Genomic DNA, 15240 nt, shown 5'->3' on the forward strand with positions numbered 1-15240 from the left:
AATGATTTATATTGTTCTCTCATCTTGAATAGCACCACCTTTCTACTCATAATTGTTAACATAATTGATTTCGATCTCTCATGTCATCTTTTCTTCTAGGATATGACCTTTGCTTGGATGATAACTGTTAGTTATTTTCTTGTGCTCATTTCAATAAAAGGACGTGTTCATTTCAATAATAGTGCATGCTTCATGTCAATTTTATTTCTTTATTTATTTGCAAAGAATTAATGATTAATAAACAATTGTATGGAACCAGGAAAAAACCCTAATCAGATGCTTAATGCAGCATCTTTTCTGAAGTGGAATTCTGAACTTGTAATTTTGAGATGTCAACTACAATTTTAACTAAACAAATTCAAAAGAAATTTGTGGCTCAAAGTAATAATTTTGCCAGTCAAAGAAACATGGTGAGCATTATTTTAACTTGGTAGCTACTTTGGTTCCCTTAGTATTTTTCAATTCACAAAGTTTGGTATGCACAATTGGTGCAATGGACTACTCAATTTGGGGCTTGGAATTTGGTGTTGATTTATGTTTTTGATAATGCTTTAATCTCTGTTGGTAACTTTCTTTGCAGTCAATTCTTCCTCCGAGCATGTCTGAGTTTCAGAGGCTTAGATGTCGAGTTGCATTTCATGCTCTAAAATTTCGCCCAAAAATTCAGGTGCTTGGTCAGTTGATGGTTCAGAGGTATAGCTGATTAGTTTCTTACCTTGCCTCTCCAATAAAATTATAATGCCAATTAGCAGATTTCAGGATGTGCACAATCTTCATTATTTTGGCACTCTGTAAGAATATGACCGACATTTCAATAATAAATTGCATGCAACTTCACAATCTATGAAGCATTTGTTTGCAGTTCTTGGCTCTAAAACCTTTTCCACAGGTTACGGGCATCTGGTCAACCTTTCCTTGCTTTTCATCCTGGCTTAGTGAGAAATACCTTGGCATATCATGGTTGTGCGGAATTATATCAGGCTAGTTGTTCAAGCCTTTTCTCATCTATATCGCTGCCATGATCAAAGTTGCATCGATATGTTTAAGTTTGGTTTCTTTTAATTTTAGTACTTGTTTGCTGTTCAATTAGTCATAAAATTCATTAGTTGGAATTTCAATAATTGGATGTGTCTTCTTTTTTATTTTCTACCTCAAACATAAATGAAGATGGATTATATAAATACCTCGTTAAATTCTCTATTTTTCCTAGCCCCTTCTTCTAACTTGGCACTTCCTCTAGGATGTTCACACTGAGCTTATACAGTACCGAAGGGCACAGATGATTAAGCAAGGATTCTTAATGATAAGCTAAGTGTAGACTCACACGTCCGAAGATCCAATGGGTCATGCCCCTCATGCCAGAAGAGGTACACATAGAGTTAAGGTTTAACTTTCAAGTCCAAACTGCACAATGCATGCATCTTTTATCTACACTGGAGTTTTGTTTCTTGCACATTTCTTGAATTATGTTTGCCAAATCATTTGCAGATTTCATATTAATTCTAGGTCCTTAAACTTTCTTTTAGAAGGGATTTTTCATTTTTAGATAGAAGAAAGTATCAAATAGAAAAGGGAAGAAATGTCCAACAGCACTTTAGAGAACAAGACATCCTCCAATTAGAGAATGAGAAAAAAACAACAACAAAATTTCAATATAAAAGATAGTCTAATCTCACTAAATTAGCTTTGAAACTCATACACCATAGTGGTCCCATGCATTGCATTGCAAAGAAGCTAGAAGCATCATCCTATTCCACTCTTGAGGTTGACTTATCCTAAAAATGTCGACTAATTTCTCTCCATCCAAGCTTACCAAATAAGAATCACGTCACCACAAGCTCTTATGTTCCTTCCTCCTTCCAAAACCCACCATGAACGATCTATCGTACATATCTTCCACCACCATTGGGCAGCCCAATGTTGACTGTCTCCTAGCATGGTAGCATATAACACAGATCTTAGGAGGAAGGCTTTTTTACAAGAGCTTCCTAGCTAGCAGCAAATTATTAGTTTTCATCGTATCAAATGTTACTATCCCAGGAATGACACAACTTTGCGGGGCCCTTTTACTTTGAAACATTTTCAGATTGGTCTTCTCCTTAAAGAGATGGGCTATTCTACTGAAACAATGATATATGTGGCTGGGTCTGAAACTTTTGGTGGTCAACGCATTTTGATCCCTCTGCGAGCAAACTTCTCTAACACTGTGGATCGCACTCAGGTGTGCACTAAGCAAGAATTATCTGATTTGGTTGGTCCTGAAACACCTCTTCCATTGAATCCTTTCCAGCCTCCACCTACCAAAACTGAGGAACAATTAAAAGAAGAGTGGAATAGGGCAGGTCCCCGGCCTCGTCCCCTTCTTCCACCTCCAGACAGACCCATCTATCAACATGAAAAAGAAGGTTGGTATGGTTGGATTACTGAGTCTGACACAGAACCAGACCCTTCATCTGTAGATCTGAGGAATCAAGCACACAGATTAATCTGGGATGCTCTTGATTATATTGTCTCAGTGGAAGCAGATGCATTTTTTCCTGGTTTCCATAATGATGGTAGTGGATGGCCAGACTTCTCAAGCTTGGTCATGGGACACCGGCTATACGAGAGTGCTTCTTCTAAAACATATCGGCCAGATAGGTATGATGGGCAAAAACCTCTTATTATGAACTTCAAATTAAATTACAGCATAAATGTACTGAATCATTCCATGGAAATTGATTGAAGTACAATATGTTTCAACGCAAAAATGGAAGCATAGTGTGGATGAATGTCCTCAACTACATGATACTTGAGATTCACAATTTTCTGCAGTTTTAAAATGCCAGTGGGGCAAAATAAATTCAATGACTTGTGATTACATTGATTCATTTTTTCAGTATATATGCATTTGATAGTAGGGATTCTCAACTTCCGCAATTTATGCTCATTTGATTTTGATGTTCTGCAAGGAGCAGCTGACTTTTCACCTTCAATTAAAACACTGCATAGTGCTATGAAGCATTTAAAACTTGCCATACAGACAGAAAGAGGGAAGGATTTGCCAGGAATGTAACAGATGTACTAGATTTCTGAGAAAGATTATCAACCTGAATTTGCATTTTCATATGATAATATATATTATATATTTGTGTTGAGTAATGATTTTTTCCTTGCTGCTCTTCCAGAGAGTAATCAGCTTTCAGTTGGCAGCACTTCCCAAATAATAATCATGTTATGTTGAGATAAGCCACAAGAAGTATTGTAGAATGCCAGGAAAAAAGTGTCTTTGCAGTCTTCTATAATCTTCTTTACATTGGTTTCTGCACTGTGGTGTTGCTGTTTTAAAGCAAGCAAATCATCTTGAATCCATTTCAATTTTCATGTAATAAAATTTGTTGTACTGGTTTTATCTGCTTCCTTTTGATTTTGCATACCTTGTACTTTAGTTCTGGTTTTGGTCAGTCTTGATATATCTTCTTGATGTTCACCTGTATATTATAAATTGAACAAATCATTCTGATGCTTTGTTGGTTCTTCAAACAGGAGGGTTCTTGCAGAACTTTTCAACGTTATCCATGACAACTTGTACCACCATAACAATCGCACTTGGAAACGTGTAGTAAGGGAACATCTCAACAAAAGCTTGAGTGAAGACGGACTTATAAGGCAATCGCTTCTGTCAAAACCAACCACATTCCTGTCTCACCCACTTCCTGAATGCTCTTGCAGAATTCCTTCTGCTGAGGTTCCGAAACAGGTAAAAGGTAATGATGGCCGATTTCTACATGGAGGAGAGGATGAGTGCCCAAGATGGATGCAGCTTAGTCAGGAAGATACTCGCTCAGAGTCAGCAGTAGTGGAAGAGGGTAGTGATGATAATAGCGAGTCAGAATATGAAAATGATGGTGTTGAACAGCAAGAATCTGATGACAGTAGAGGTAGAAGTGGTCTTACTGAAATACCCATGGATCAGGAGGATGAATGGGATCCTAATGACTAGAAGTGGATGTGCTGATGATATGACTTCTGTTTTTATAACTGAAGATGGTACTCAACTTTTCAGCAATATCGTCTGGGATGTAGAGTTTTGGGGATGGGGTGATGAGTCCAAGGTCTTTTACATAGTTCCAACTTGGTGTTTTGAAGAAATATTCAGATTTATTCTTTCCTAGTAGATTCAAGAAACCCTTATAGAAAAGAAAAACATTCGTATACCTTCTTCATACGACACTGTTTTAGCATGATAGTAGTAGTGAGCACGACTGATACCTTCAAGATAAGCTTATTGCAGCCTGTTGCAGAAGCAGAAATGCCCTGTCTTCTGAGAAACATGAAAGATGTTTCAGCACGGAGGAGCTTTGATTTGGGAATGTTGGTATCGGACAGCTTGCAGTTAGTTCCACTTGAAGATTCTTTCTGGTATCTGAAACATTAATTTCTGTCCTTGAACTGAATTTCCTGTCGGAGTGTAAAGTTGTTTCGAACAGAAATCAATGACAAGAATATTTTTTCCTCCCTTTTGTCATAGTTTTAACAATTCCATCACCCATTAGATGTTAACAAATAACATTTGCCGATGTTATTATGTCATCATCGGTCAAGTTCAATGGCCCGCTCGCTCAAACAATGTTGACAAACACGAAGCATCTTGGAAAATGCAGGTGGGCTAAGCAAAGTTAGTTGCAGAATACAGGAGTTGGCAGGTTTTACTCAATGTCAATGTGGCCTGTACCCCTGAACCATACGAGGTGAAGGTAGGAACTAGGAACCACCTTAAATCAATCATGGGATGATTGGCACATTCAACCTCCGTAGTTTCAGAGATATGTTCAGTAGAAAAGAATCAGGCATGGCCAGGAACATGGCCAACATGCAGCGGTTGCGAGGCATAGAAGCAGTTTTACCGGCCTTTGCAATTACGCTTCAACACATGATTCAGCTGTTCACCGGCGTTCCTTTGACCTCATATCCTTTCTGAAGGATTGCTCCAACATCATCACTCCATGGGGGGCCGCTTTGCAGGAACAGAAAATAAATATAACTTCCAAAATTTAAAACCAATTCACGCATCAGCCAAAAGGACACTAATCTGTAATCTCCATTTCTTTTATATAATAATAATAATAATAATAATACAAGGTTATAGAAGTGGCACACTCAAACAAATTCATTATAGAAAATGGACAGACAAGTTGAGTTTCAAACACGGACTTCGGATATAAATTGAAAATTGCCGGAGGGTTACAAAGGTCAATCTCACAAACTCATTACATTTGTACATTATACAAGACCACAGAGGCTAAGCGCCCTTGTTGGTATTCCATGGCTTAAGCACGGTCACAACGATGATGGCAACAATGATAAGAAGGATTATAATGGCAATGCACATCCATTTCCTGGAGTTCCTTTGTAACTTCTTTGCCTTTGTAAGAGCAACATTCCCTGACTGCACATGATCTACTGCATTTGAGACCTGAAATTGCAGTAGGCTGTTAAATCACAGGGTTCAAGCATTCTAAGAACCATCACCCTACAGCTAAATATAACTATTATTTCCAAGCACCGACTCATTCCTTTCTCATCCAAGGCAAAAGCATGAAACAGGAATGAACTCGTTACCTTTGATTTATTTTCTGAGAATTAGATACTCTCTTTTTTGTCACCATAATTAAAATTATTTTATCAAGAAAAGAAGATACCTGTGATTCTATGTTGTCAAGCATGTCCCCTTGTGCATCCACCAAGACAGCCATATCCAGAAAAATCTGCATGACAAGTGAATAAAGAAAAAAAATCCTTGATGTTCACTCTCGACATAAAAGAAAAAAAATGCTTGTATCTTGCTGGGTGCACATGCACAGATGCCATTGCCACTAAAAATGGACTTGCTTCTTGTTCTATAACCTCAATTCCACATTTGTCACTTAACATTCCAATGACAGGAGTTCTATAAGAAGGTTAAAAAAAAGAGAACTCATCAGTGATCAGATACTCATCTTATCTAAATCTGACAAAATGTGGTCAAATACTAATCACAGGGCCCTAAATTGAACAAATAACCATAATTTCAGATATAAAAGAAATTAATTTTCCATAGAAACCTCCTGCATCAATATCTCATCACATCTAAACAAAGATCACATAAAAAACTACTTGACTAAGCTCAAGCTTGCCACAATGCCGGAAGGCCCTCAACATTAATCACCAAGCCCAAGGTGAAAGTTACCTCAAATAAATCAGTGTTAAAAGTTGAACAGCAAAGTCAAGTCAGGATCATTTTCCAGTTTGAGACAATTAAAGCTAAAGTGACATCAAAATTTTTAAAAGTCAGCTGTGGTTGCATATCTGCTTTAATCAAAAGAATATGTATAGTTCTAAGAAGCTACAGAAATACCAGTTTAATGCCAAATGGAAAAAAAATATATAATTGTTGTATTGGCAAACCTGTTGTAAGTCCAGAAGTTTCCTCTCCAGATCTCTGACTGCATCATGGCGCTCTTGAATTTCTGCCAAAGTATCTGTTATCTGCATACAAAAAAGTACAAAAATGAAATCAGGAATGACCCTTTATGATGATTCACTATTTAGGCCAACGATGAGCCAAGTGGCAAAGTATTAACTATGACTATCCAAAAAGCTTCCAATGATTTTCAAGGGAAAAAAAAAAAATTTGGAGAAGGAAAGAATAAATACAAAGTATTGATGATGGGAAGAATGAGAAAATCATATACAAGGCCTCCTAAGAAACAATATTGTCAAAAAAAATGCAGCAAAAACATTCAACATCAAACATTTTTTGTTCCTCTTTCAAAATCTTCCCTAGGGGCCATGCCAGCAGTTGAGACTTGGGATTTCAATTTGAAAGTCTCAGGCTTAAAGTCTAGGAGGGGTGGGTGGAAATTTAGGAATTGAAGAAAGAGTTAGGACTACCTCTTGTTATGTAGTTCAAAACAAGTTGGGCTGGCCTCTCATAGAATAAATTTTAAAAAAATATATAGAAAAAGAAAAGAGCAAGAGGAGGAACAAAAGATCAACAGACCTGGCCTCGCCCTTGTTCCTGGATTGCTTTCTGAAAAATTTGCTCACTGTCTCCAGTCTCAATCAATGTGTCAATCGTCTGTACATTTCAGAATAACAAAACTTAGATTATAGAACTATGAATTTGTTTGCAGTTTTTAAGTACAATAGGTTTCACCTCTTCATCTGCTCTTGTTCCCGTCACTGAAAATTGAGTAAATCAAGAAATATAAAAGATTAGCATTGTATCATGGAAAATAGGCCATCAGGTTATTGGCATAAGACCACCTAATTAGAAACAAGAAAATGGCCTGAACCTGTAAAAACACGCCTCTCAACAACCTCCCGGTACTCTTGATGGATGTTTTCCCTAAGAATCTATAAAAATTAAGAGATGTCATAAGATCACTGTCACAAAATAGGCAAAGGAGTGCAAGATCCTCATTCAGATATGCTTGTTTATGTTTCTTTACCTACCTGAAATTCAGCCATCTTGTCTTTCAATTTCTTTTTCAAGGCTCTGCCATAAAATCATAACACCAAATCAGATACGGCAAAAATCTGGATAATTCTTCCAAAAGATCTACAACTCCTACAGGGCTTTAATAAAAATTGAAAAGAAAAGGTAAGAATAAATGCATAACTCAGACAGGGCAATATACTTAACTAACTTTAAATTGACTGCAACTCTAGCATGCCACAACTCGTTTCCCTTTGATTGGTCTTTCTAATTTGTTTACAAAGTTAAAAAAACAAATAGAGATAACCACTCTCCTAAGGGTAATTTTCACCTGGCTCTTATCTAAATTGTTTGATTTTCACCAACTCTACAATGGATCTTTTGAAAATGATGATGGTGCAGCTATATGAATGTCAAGTATATGCTATATTGAATGAAGAGAATGTCTTTGGAGGTAATACTTAACTTGTATATTAGCTTAGATGTGATATTTTCCTTAAATAAAGTGTAAAAAATTAGTTTGGGGGCGCCCAAAACAGAGAGGCCTTTAGTTTAAGGGTTCTATGTATAAACATAATTTCTGGGACACTTGCATGGTTTTAAGAAAAAAATAATTGCAGATGACAATTTGAAAAAACAAACCCACAATCTTAGCACTTATTTATACAAGAGTAACATGCATACAGGACATTCTCCCACAAGAAGGTCAAAAGGGACAGTTAAAAAAAACAGGCACATAAAAATCACCAACTTAAAGACATGCCTGTGATCTCTGTCCTATAACACTAAACTGCAAAAACAGAAGTAAATATTGTCATTCTAAATTAAAACTCCTTTCAGCAAACTGCAGATTTAGACCCATGACCTTCATCATATCCTGACTTCACATAAATTATAGTTGTGAATCCGCATGCATTATTATTGTAAATCAGCATGTGTTCTTTATCCCATCAAAAAGATTCATTGTCTACAGAAAACACCAGATCAAACACTCATAACTAATAACACTTTATTTATTATTGGAAAGAGAAAAGGTTTTCCAAACAGAGTTGAAATGCTAATTACATAGTAGTTGAGGTTCTTGATCGGTCTACACCTGTTCCTTTACCACATCCCGGCTTCTGCCTATTAGATAAATTCTGGACAACATAAAGCAGATATTGTTAAAATGCTGTAAATCAATTGGGAAAAAAAAAAAAAAAAGCAGTTGGCCTACCTCTTTGTCAAGTTCCTCGAGTTTTGACTTTATTGAACGAGCGATTTTTCCAACTTCATCAACATCTTTCTCCATTCGCTGTTTGATTCCTGCAGACAAAAACCAAACCAATCATCAACTTGGAGGTTCATAAATCATAAGAATCAAGAAAAATACTAATTTCAACGAGTAAAGAAAATGAAATTGAATCAGAGAGGGGTTGGAAAGGAGAAAGAAATCAGAAGTCAGAGTAGCAAACATAGATTCACAAAATAAGTTATGTGTTTTAAAGTTTCTTTTTGCAGCCATAAGTCATTAAATGCTTGTGGAAGGCTGATTGAAGCACACAAATTGAAATTACCTGGTTCACCCGATCCATCATCTGGCCCAACCCCGCACACAAATTGAAGCTACCTAGTTCACCAAATCCATCATCGGGCCCACCCCAATCCGGACTTGTAATTTCATTTTTCAATAAAATACATGAATTTTTTTTATCTAATAATTCATGAAGGATATTTATGGTTTTATGCATGGATTTGAGTAGTGTTTGTCATTGTGATAGCTGTTGTTTTTCAAGGTTTTTTTGCTTGAAAATGCATCAAAATAATATTTTTTTTTTTTAAAAAAAATTTACTTTTATTTTTAATATCATCACATCAAAAAACACACAAAAAAAAAAAAATCAATTGAACAAACAAAAAATAAATTTTTTGAAAATCACGGCCACAGTGCAAAGACAAACAAGACTTTAAAGTTGACTCTATTTTATGGTTTTATGACTTATTGATGGAGATGCGGTTTATTTTTTAATCTTAAATCTTATTTTTCCAAATTGATTTAAAAAAATCAGTTAGGTACCTGGTGGATAGCAGCCGGGGGGAGAAAGTCCACCCGCTGTGGAGGCAGGTGATAGATTAAAATATTCCAGGCCAGCAGCAGGTGGAGCAAAATCCAACTCCAATCTGACCATTGCCATCCCTATTCATCTAATCTGATACTGCTAATTGATTTTCCCAATAATGCACATTGCTCAATTTTTCTAACCATTTGGAATAAAAATTGAGAGAATAGAATCAGCCTAAAAGTTGGAAAAATCTTCTTGTGTATTTTTGCTTTACCCAACTTCATTCATTCTTTTTATCCAATATAATTGTTATTTGAATTTACAAACATAAAAACAAAGAGAAACATGTTTATATTTTATTACATACGCATATATACAAATATGTATTAAAAAACACACGTTAAAAAATATCAATCGAAATATTCTGATCACCTTTCATGGCAGGAGCCTTGGTCACAGCCTTTGACTCCTCATGTGCATCCTGCATACAAGATTTGCAAGAAATGGAAACCAAAAACACTGCTTAGCTGATTTTTCCACCATTAAAGACATTAATTGCACCTAGCAACACTTTCTTATTGTCTGTGCAACTGTTAAACATATGTTTGGTGTTGCTTAGCACGAATTAAGAAAGGTGTTGTCAGAACACCACCAAGTCTATAAATATAAACAACAAGACTGGAAAAAGGGAGGCCTTATAACATAGATCAACAGCAATGAATTTTCCAAGCATGCAAATCTGAGTTTCTGAAATGCTTCTATTATCACCTAGTTTAAGCCATACATTCTAAATATAATGAAGGGAACTCCTCCATAAACCCCTAATCCACCCTCCAAGAAACAAAATGAAAAAAGACTTTGATGAACCACATGCCATGGAACCATATATGGAATACTGATCCAAAAATAATGACCACAAGCATACCAAACCAGAGGATGTCAAAACAAAGATATTGACCTTATTTAAGTTGAAAGTATTATATTCGTGAAGAATTTAACAATTCCTTGATCACAAAACTTTGAAAAAAAAAATTTGGATCTAGACTAGGTGGGATTACTGATAAAGGCATGACATCACACATTTACCTGTTGACTTAAAATTGGCACAACATCTCCTAGAGGAAAAGTTTTTCTTCAAGGAGATTGGGCAAAAACAGAATAAACCTCGAGTTTATGAGTATCTTTGAAAGAAGTATTTTTCAACCTTTTCTCAACCTAAATGGCTTATTATACAGTTATGAGGCTGTCAATCTTTTTTCTTTGTTTCTTTGCAAGTTAATTAAGAACTTGCTGAATGGGGCTCATACCTGGAGCTTTTTGAGCAACTTGTCCAGCTTCTCATGCTGTTTCTCAATCTCTTGAACCTGGGAAACAGAACATGAGGGTATGGCATCAACTAATAGAAACGAGATGGAAACAACAAAGTATAGGATTTGAATGGCAACAACAGTATCAAAAGGAAAATAACAAGGCATGTAAGGAACAACAGAAACAAAATGAAAAGAAAGGGAGAAACCTTTTTAAAGAAACTCTCCAAGCCCAAGTCTGCAGAATTCATTCCCATCTCAATATCCCCGCCTCTGGAACCCTGACCCCGAGGGATCTCAAAGGACTCCTGCAATTTTCAATCAAGTCATTACAATTAACATGTAACTCATCTCAACCCAGCCATAAATAATTCTAACAATTAAATTTTACATGCACAAAAAAATTAAAGTCAAATGGTAGTTTGCTACAATTACTGACAAGGAAAGACTAATTTCTTGTGTTCAAAGCAATTCAATTTGGCTTCTCATGTTAGTAACATATCCATTAGCATCCCAAAGCCTAGAGCTTTAAGAATCAAAACCGCAAATTTGAGCAGTAGAAGGAAGCATCTCCTTTGACAATATAAGTCATTACATAACTAGATTCGAAGAGTAAACTTCGATAATATGTCAGCTAAACTAAGCGAATCGGTCGTGTCATGCTCCATTTACTGACTTTTTAATTTTTAATAGATCCCGTGATTTAAAATTTTGAATTTCCTTCATCTTCCTCCTCTTTCTCACCATCCAAACATCAAAAAAGAAAATAAGATCCCAACTTTTTAAACAACAAAAGGAACCCATAATTGAATCCTCAGTTTCCCAAACAGATCCAACGAAATGAATGCAGATAAAAACAATAAAAACAAATTATAATAGCTGTCAACATCAAAACAAGTTAGATCAAGACAAAGACAAGACAAAAAAAAACAACATTAACATCGATACAAACTAAAAAAAAAAAAGAAGATAGAGAACATATGTTTACCGACAAAAGGTCGTTCATTCTTGAAGAAACAGCAGCTGAAAAAAAGAAGCCTCCTTTTGTTATTGTTATTGTTTTTCTTGAAAAACAAACAACAATTGCTTGTTAATTAAGACCGGGATTTTGTTTTAACTTTCAACAGATAAAACAAAAAGGGAAACCCCAGGTCTTAATTAAGGGATGGAGGAGGAGGAGGAGGAGGAGGAGGAGGAGTTTTTCTTTCCTTTCCTTTTCTGAGAGAAGGAAAATAGATTTGCTGTTCCCGTGTTGAAATTATTGTCAGAGACAGAGAGAAATAGTTGTCAGTTTTTTGTTTTTTTAATTTTCTCTACATATCATGGTAGAAGGTATTCTATGCGATCAAGTACAGGAATTTAACGTGCCTCCTTGTATTTTTATATTTTAAAAATATTTTAAAAAAAATTTAATATTTTTATTTTAAATTAATATTTTTTTTTTAGTATTTTTAAATAATTTTAATTTATTAATATCAAAAATAATTTTTAAAAATAAAAATAATTATTTTAATATATTTTTTAAATAAAAAAACATTTTAAAACATATATATATATATATATATATATATTAAAAAACTCTAAAAGGCGTAGGGAAAGCACTGTAGCTTCTCCACGCATATTATTATATTATAATATTTTTTTTTTTTGTAGCAGTGTTTTTTCGTTTTTTTTTCTATTTTTTTTTTGCTTTTTTTTTTTTTTCTGTAACCCTTTTTTTTTTTGTTTTTTTTTCTGTTTTTTTTTTCTGGAGCTTTTTTTTTTTCTCACTTTTGTTTCTTCTTTATTTTTTTTACATGTTTTTTTTTTTTTTACCCAAAATTGACTTCTTCTTTTTTCTTTTTTTTTTAATTTTTTTTTCAAAATTATCTTTACTAATTTTTTAAAATATTGAGCTGGTTGAAAATTTAACTATGTAGCTTTTTTCTTTAAAACATTGTGAATTGCTATAATGTTATCATACATTGTTTTTTTTTTCCTTTTTATGATTTATTTATTCTTTTTTTTTTTAAAAACGGTCTTTGTAGATTTTATTTTTTTTTATATTAAGATGGTTGAGAATTTAGCTTTGTAGTTTTTTTTTTTAAAAAAAAACAATATGAAAAGCACTTTAGCTTCCCCACGCCTTTTAATTATACTTAATATAATAATAATTATTATTATATATAATAATTATATTATTATATTATAATATTTTTTTTTCTCTTCTGTAGCATTTTTTTTCTATTTTTTTTCTGTTTTTTTTTTTTTGCTTTAATTTTTTTTTTCTGGAGCTTTTTTTTTTCCCCACTTTTGTTTCTTCTTTATTTTTTTTACATGTTTTTTTTCTTTTTTTTTTTACCCAAAATTGACTTCTTCTTTTTTCTTTTTTTTTTTAATTTTTTTTTCAAATTTATCTTTACTAATTTTTTAAAATATTGAGCTGATTAAAAATTTAACTATGTATCTTTTTTTTAAAAAAACATTGTGTATTGCTATAATGTTCTCATACATTGTTTTTTTTTTTTTCCTTTTTATGATTTATTTATTCTTTTTTTTTTCAAAATGGTCTTTGTAGATTTTATTTATATTTATATTAAGTTGGTTGAGAATTTAGCTTTGTAGTTTTTTTTTTAAAAAAAAAACAATATGGATTGCTACAGTGTTTCCCCACATATTTTTTTAAAAAATTATTTTTATCGAATTTATTTTTTCAATATTGAGCTGGCTGATAATATAGCTTTAGCTTTCCCCCCATTTTTTTTTTATTTTTTTATTTATTTTTTTTTTCCAAAATTGTCATTTTTTACATATTTTTTATTTTTAGATTTATTTTTGTTGATTTTATTTTTTTTGCAATTGAGCTGGTTGAAATTTTTAGTTTTTTGGTTTTTTCTTTAAAACACTATAGCTTTCCCCGCATGTTTTTTTTCTTGCTTTTGTTTCTTTTTTTTTTTACATGTTTTTTTATTATTTTTTTTTACCCAAAATTGACTTTTTAAAAAAAAAAAAATAGTCTTTGTCAGTTTTTTTTATATATTGAACTGGTTGAGAACTTAGCTTTGTAGCTTTTTTTTTTTAAAAAAAAAGTACTATGGATTGCTACAGTGTTTCCCTTACATGGTTTTTGTTTGTCTGTAGTGTTTCCCCCACATGTTTTTTTTTTTTAAATTATCTTTGTCGAATTTATTTTTTTAATATTGAGTTGGTTGAGAATTTAGCTTTAGCTTTAGCTTTCCCCACGTTTTTTTTCTTGTTTTTTTTAAATTTTTCCCAAAATTGTCTTTCTTCTTTATATTCTTTTTTCATAATTATTTTTGTTGATTTTTTTTTTTTTACTATTGAGCTGATTGATAATTTAGTTTTTAAATTTTTTTTTCTTTAAAACACTAGATTGCTGCAGTGGTTCTCTACATGATTTTTTATTGAATATTTTTTTTTTAAAATTATCTTTGTCGATTTTTTTTTTATATTAAGCTGATTGAAAATTTAGCTTTGTAGTTATTTAAAACACTGTAGATTACTACAGTGTTTTTCCACATGATTTTTGCCTTGCTATAGTGTTTCCCCACATGTTTTTTTTGTCGATGTTTTTTTTCCAAATATGTTTTTGTCAAATTTATTTTTTTCATACTGAACCGGCTAACAATTTAGCTTTTTTTCCTTAAAACATCGTTGATTGCTACAATATTTTCTCATATGCTTTTTTTTGTTATTATTTTTTTTTAAATGGTCTTTGTCGTTTTTATTGTTTTTGATATTGAGCTGGTTAAAAATTACAACTGTAGATTTTCTCATGAAACACTATAGATTGTTATAGTGTTTCCATGGATGTTTTTTTTCCTTTCGTTTTTTTTTATATTTGTCAAAATTATCTTTATTGATTTTTTTTAATATTGAGCTGGTTGAGAATTATAGTTGTATATTTCCTCACAAAACACTGCAGATTGCCACAGTGTTTTCTTAAATGATTTTAATAATATTTAGCTGGTTGAAAATTTAGCTTTAACTTTCCCCACATGTTTTTTTTCATTTTTTTATTATTTTTTTTTGCTTTTTTTTTTCTTCCAAAATTGTCATCTTCTTTTTTTCATTTTTTTTATAATTGTTTTTTGTCGATCTTTTTTTTTTTAATATTGAGCTGGTTGAGAATATAGCTTTGTAGTTTTTTCCTTTAAAATATTGTGAATGGTAACATTTTTTTTATATGATTTTTTTCACAAATCCACAATAATGCAACAAGCATGCCACAAGCCCGCGGCATCGCGCGGGCATGTCACGCCTTTTACTAATATATTTACTTATTAATATATTATATTATTATAATTATAATTATAATTATAAATATTATTATATTGTATTATATTATATTATATAACTATTTTTTTCCTTTTTAATTTTTTTAATGAATTTTTTTTGTTTGATTTAGTTTGTTAATGTTAATTTTTTATTT

General features: G+C 32.6%; 1 protein-coding gene and 1 pseudogene across 1 annotated transcript; one reads left to right on the forward strand and one right to left on the reverse strand.

The window, feature by feature from the left end:
* The first annotated feature begins 249 nt into the window (after nucleotides 1-249).
* On the forward strand, nucleotides 250-4495 carry LOC118055663 (protein EMBRYO SAC DEVELOPMENT ARREST 30-like; annotated as a pseudogene).
* A 572-nt stretch (nucleotides 4496-5067) lies between these two features.
* LOC118055662 (syntaxin-132) lies at nucleotides 5068-12112 on the reverse strand. Its single transcript, XM_035067607.2, has 13 exons — nucleotides 11797-12112; nucleotides 11018-11116; nucleotides 10809-10865; nucleotides 9934-9982; nucleotides 8676-8764; nucleotides 8525-8598; nucleotides 7477-7519; nucleotides 7317-7377; nucleotides 7178-7203; nucleotides 7022-7099; nucleotides 6427-6507; nucleotides 5682-5747; nucleotides 5068-5455 (listed from the first exon to the last, which is right to left on the reverse strand). Exons 1-13 carry the CDS (start codon nucleotides 11812-11814, stop codon nucleotides 5282-5284), a joined length of 915 nt encoding a protein of 304 aa, XP_034923498.1. The 5' UTR covers nucleotides 11815-12112; the 3' UTR covers nucleotides 5068-5281.
* Between the last annotated feature and the right edge of the window lie 3128 nt (nucleotides 12113-15240).

This window comes from Populus alba, chromosome 19, assembly GCF_005239225.2.
Source record: "Populus alba chromosome 19, ASM523922v2, whole genome shotgun sequence".
In the NCBI taxonomy this organism is placed as follows: domain Eukaryota; kingdom Viridiplantae; phylum Streptophyta; class Magnoliopsida; order Malpighiales; family Salicaceae; genus Populus; species Populus alba.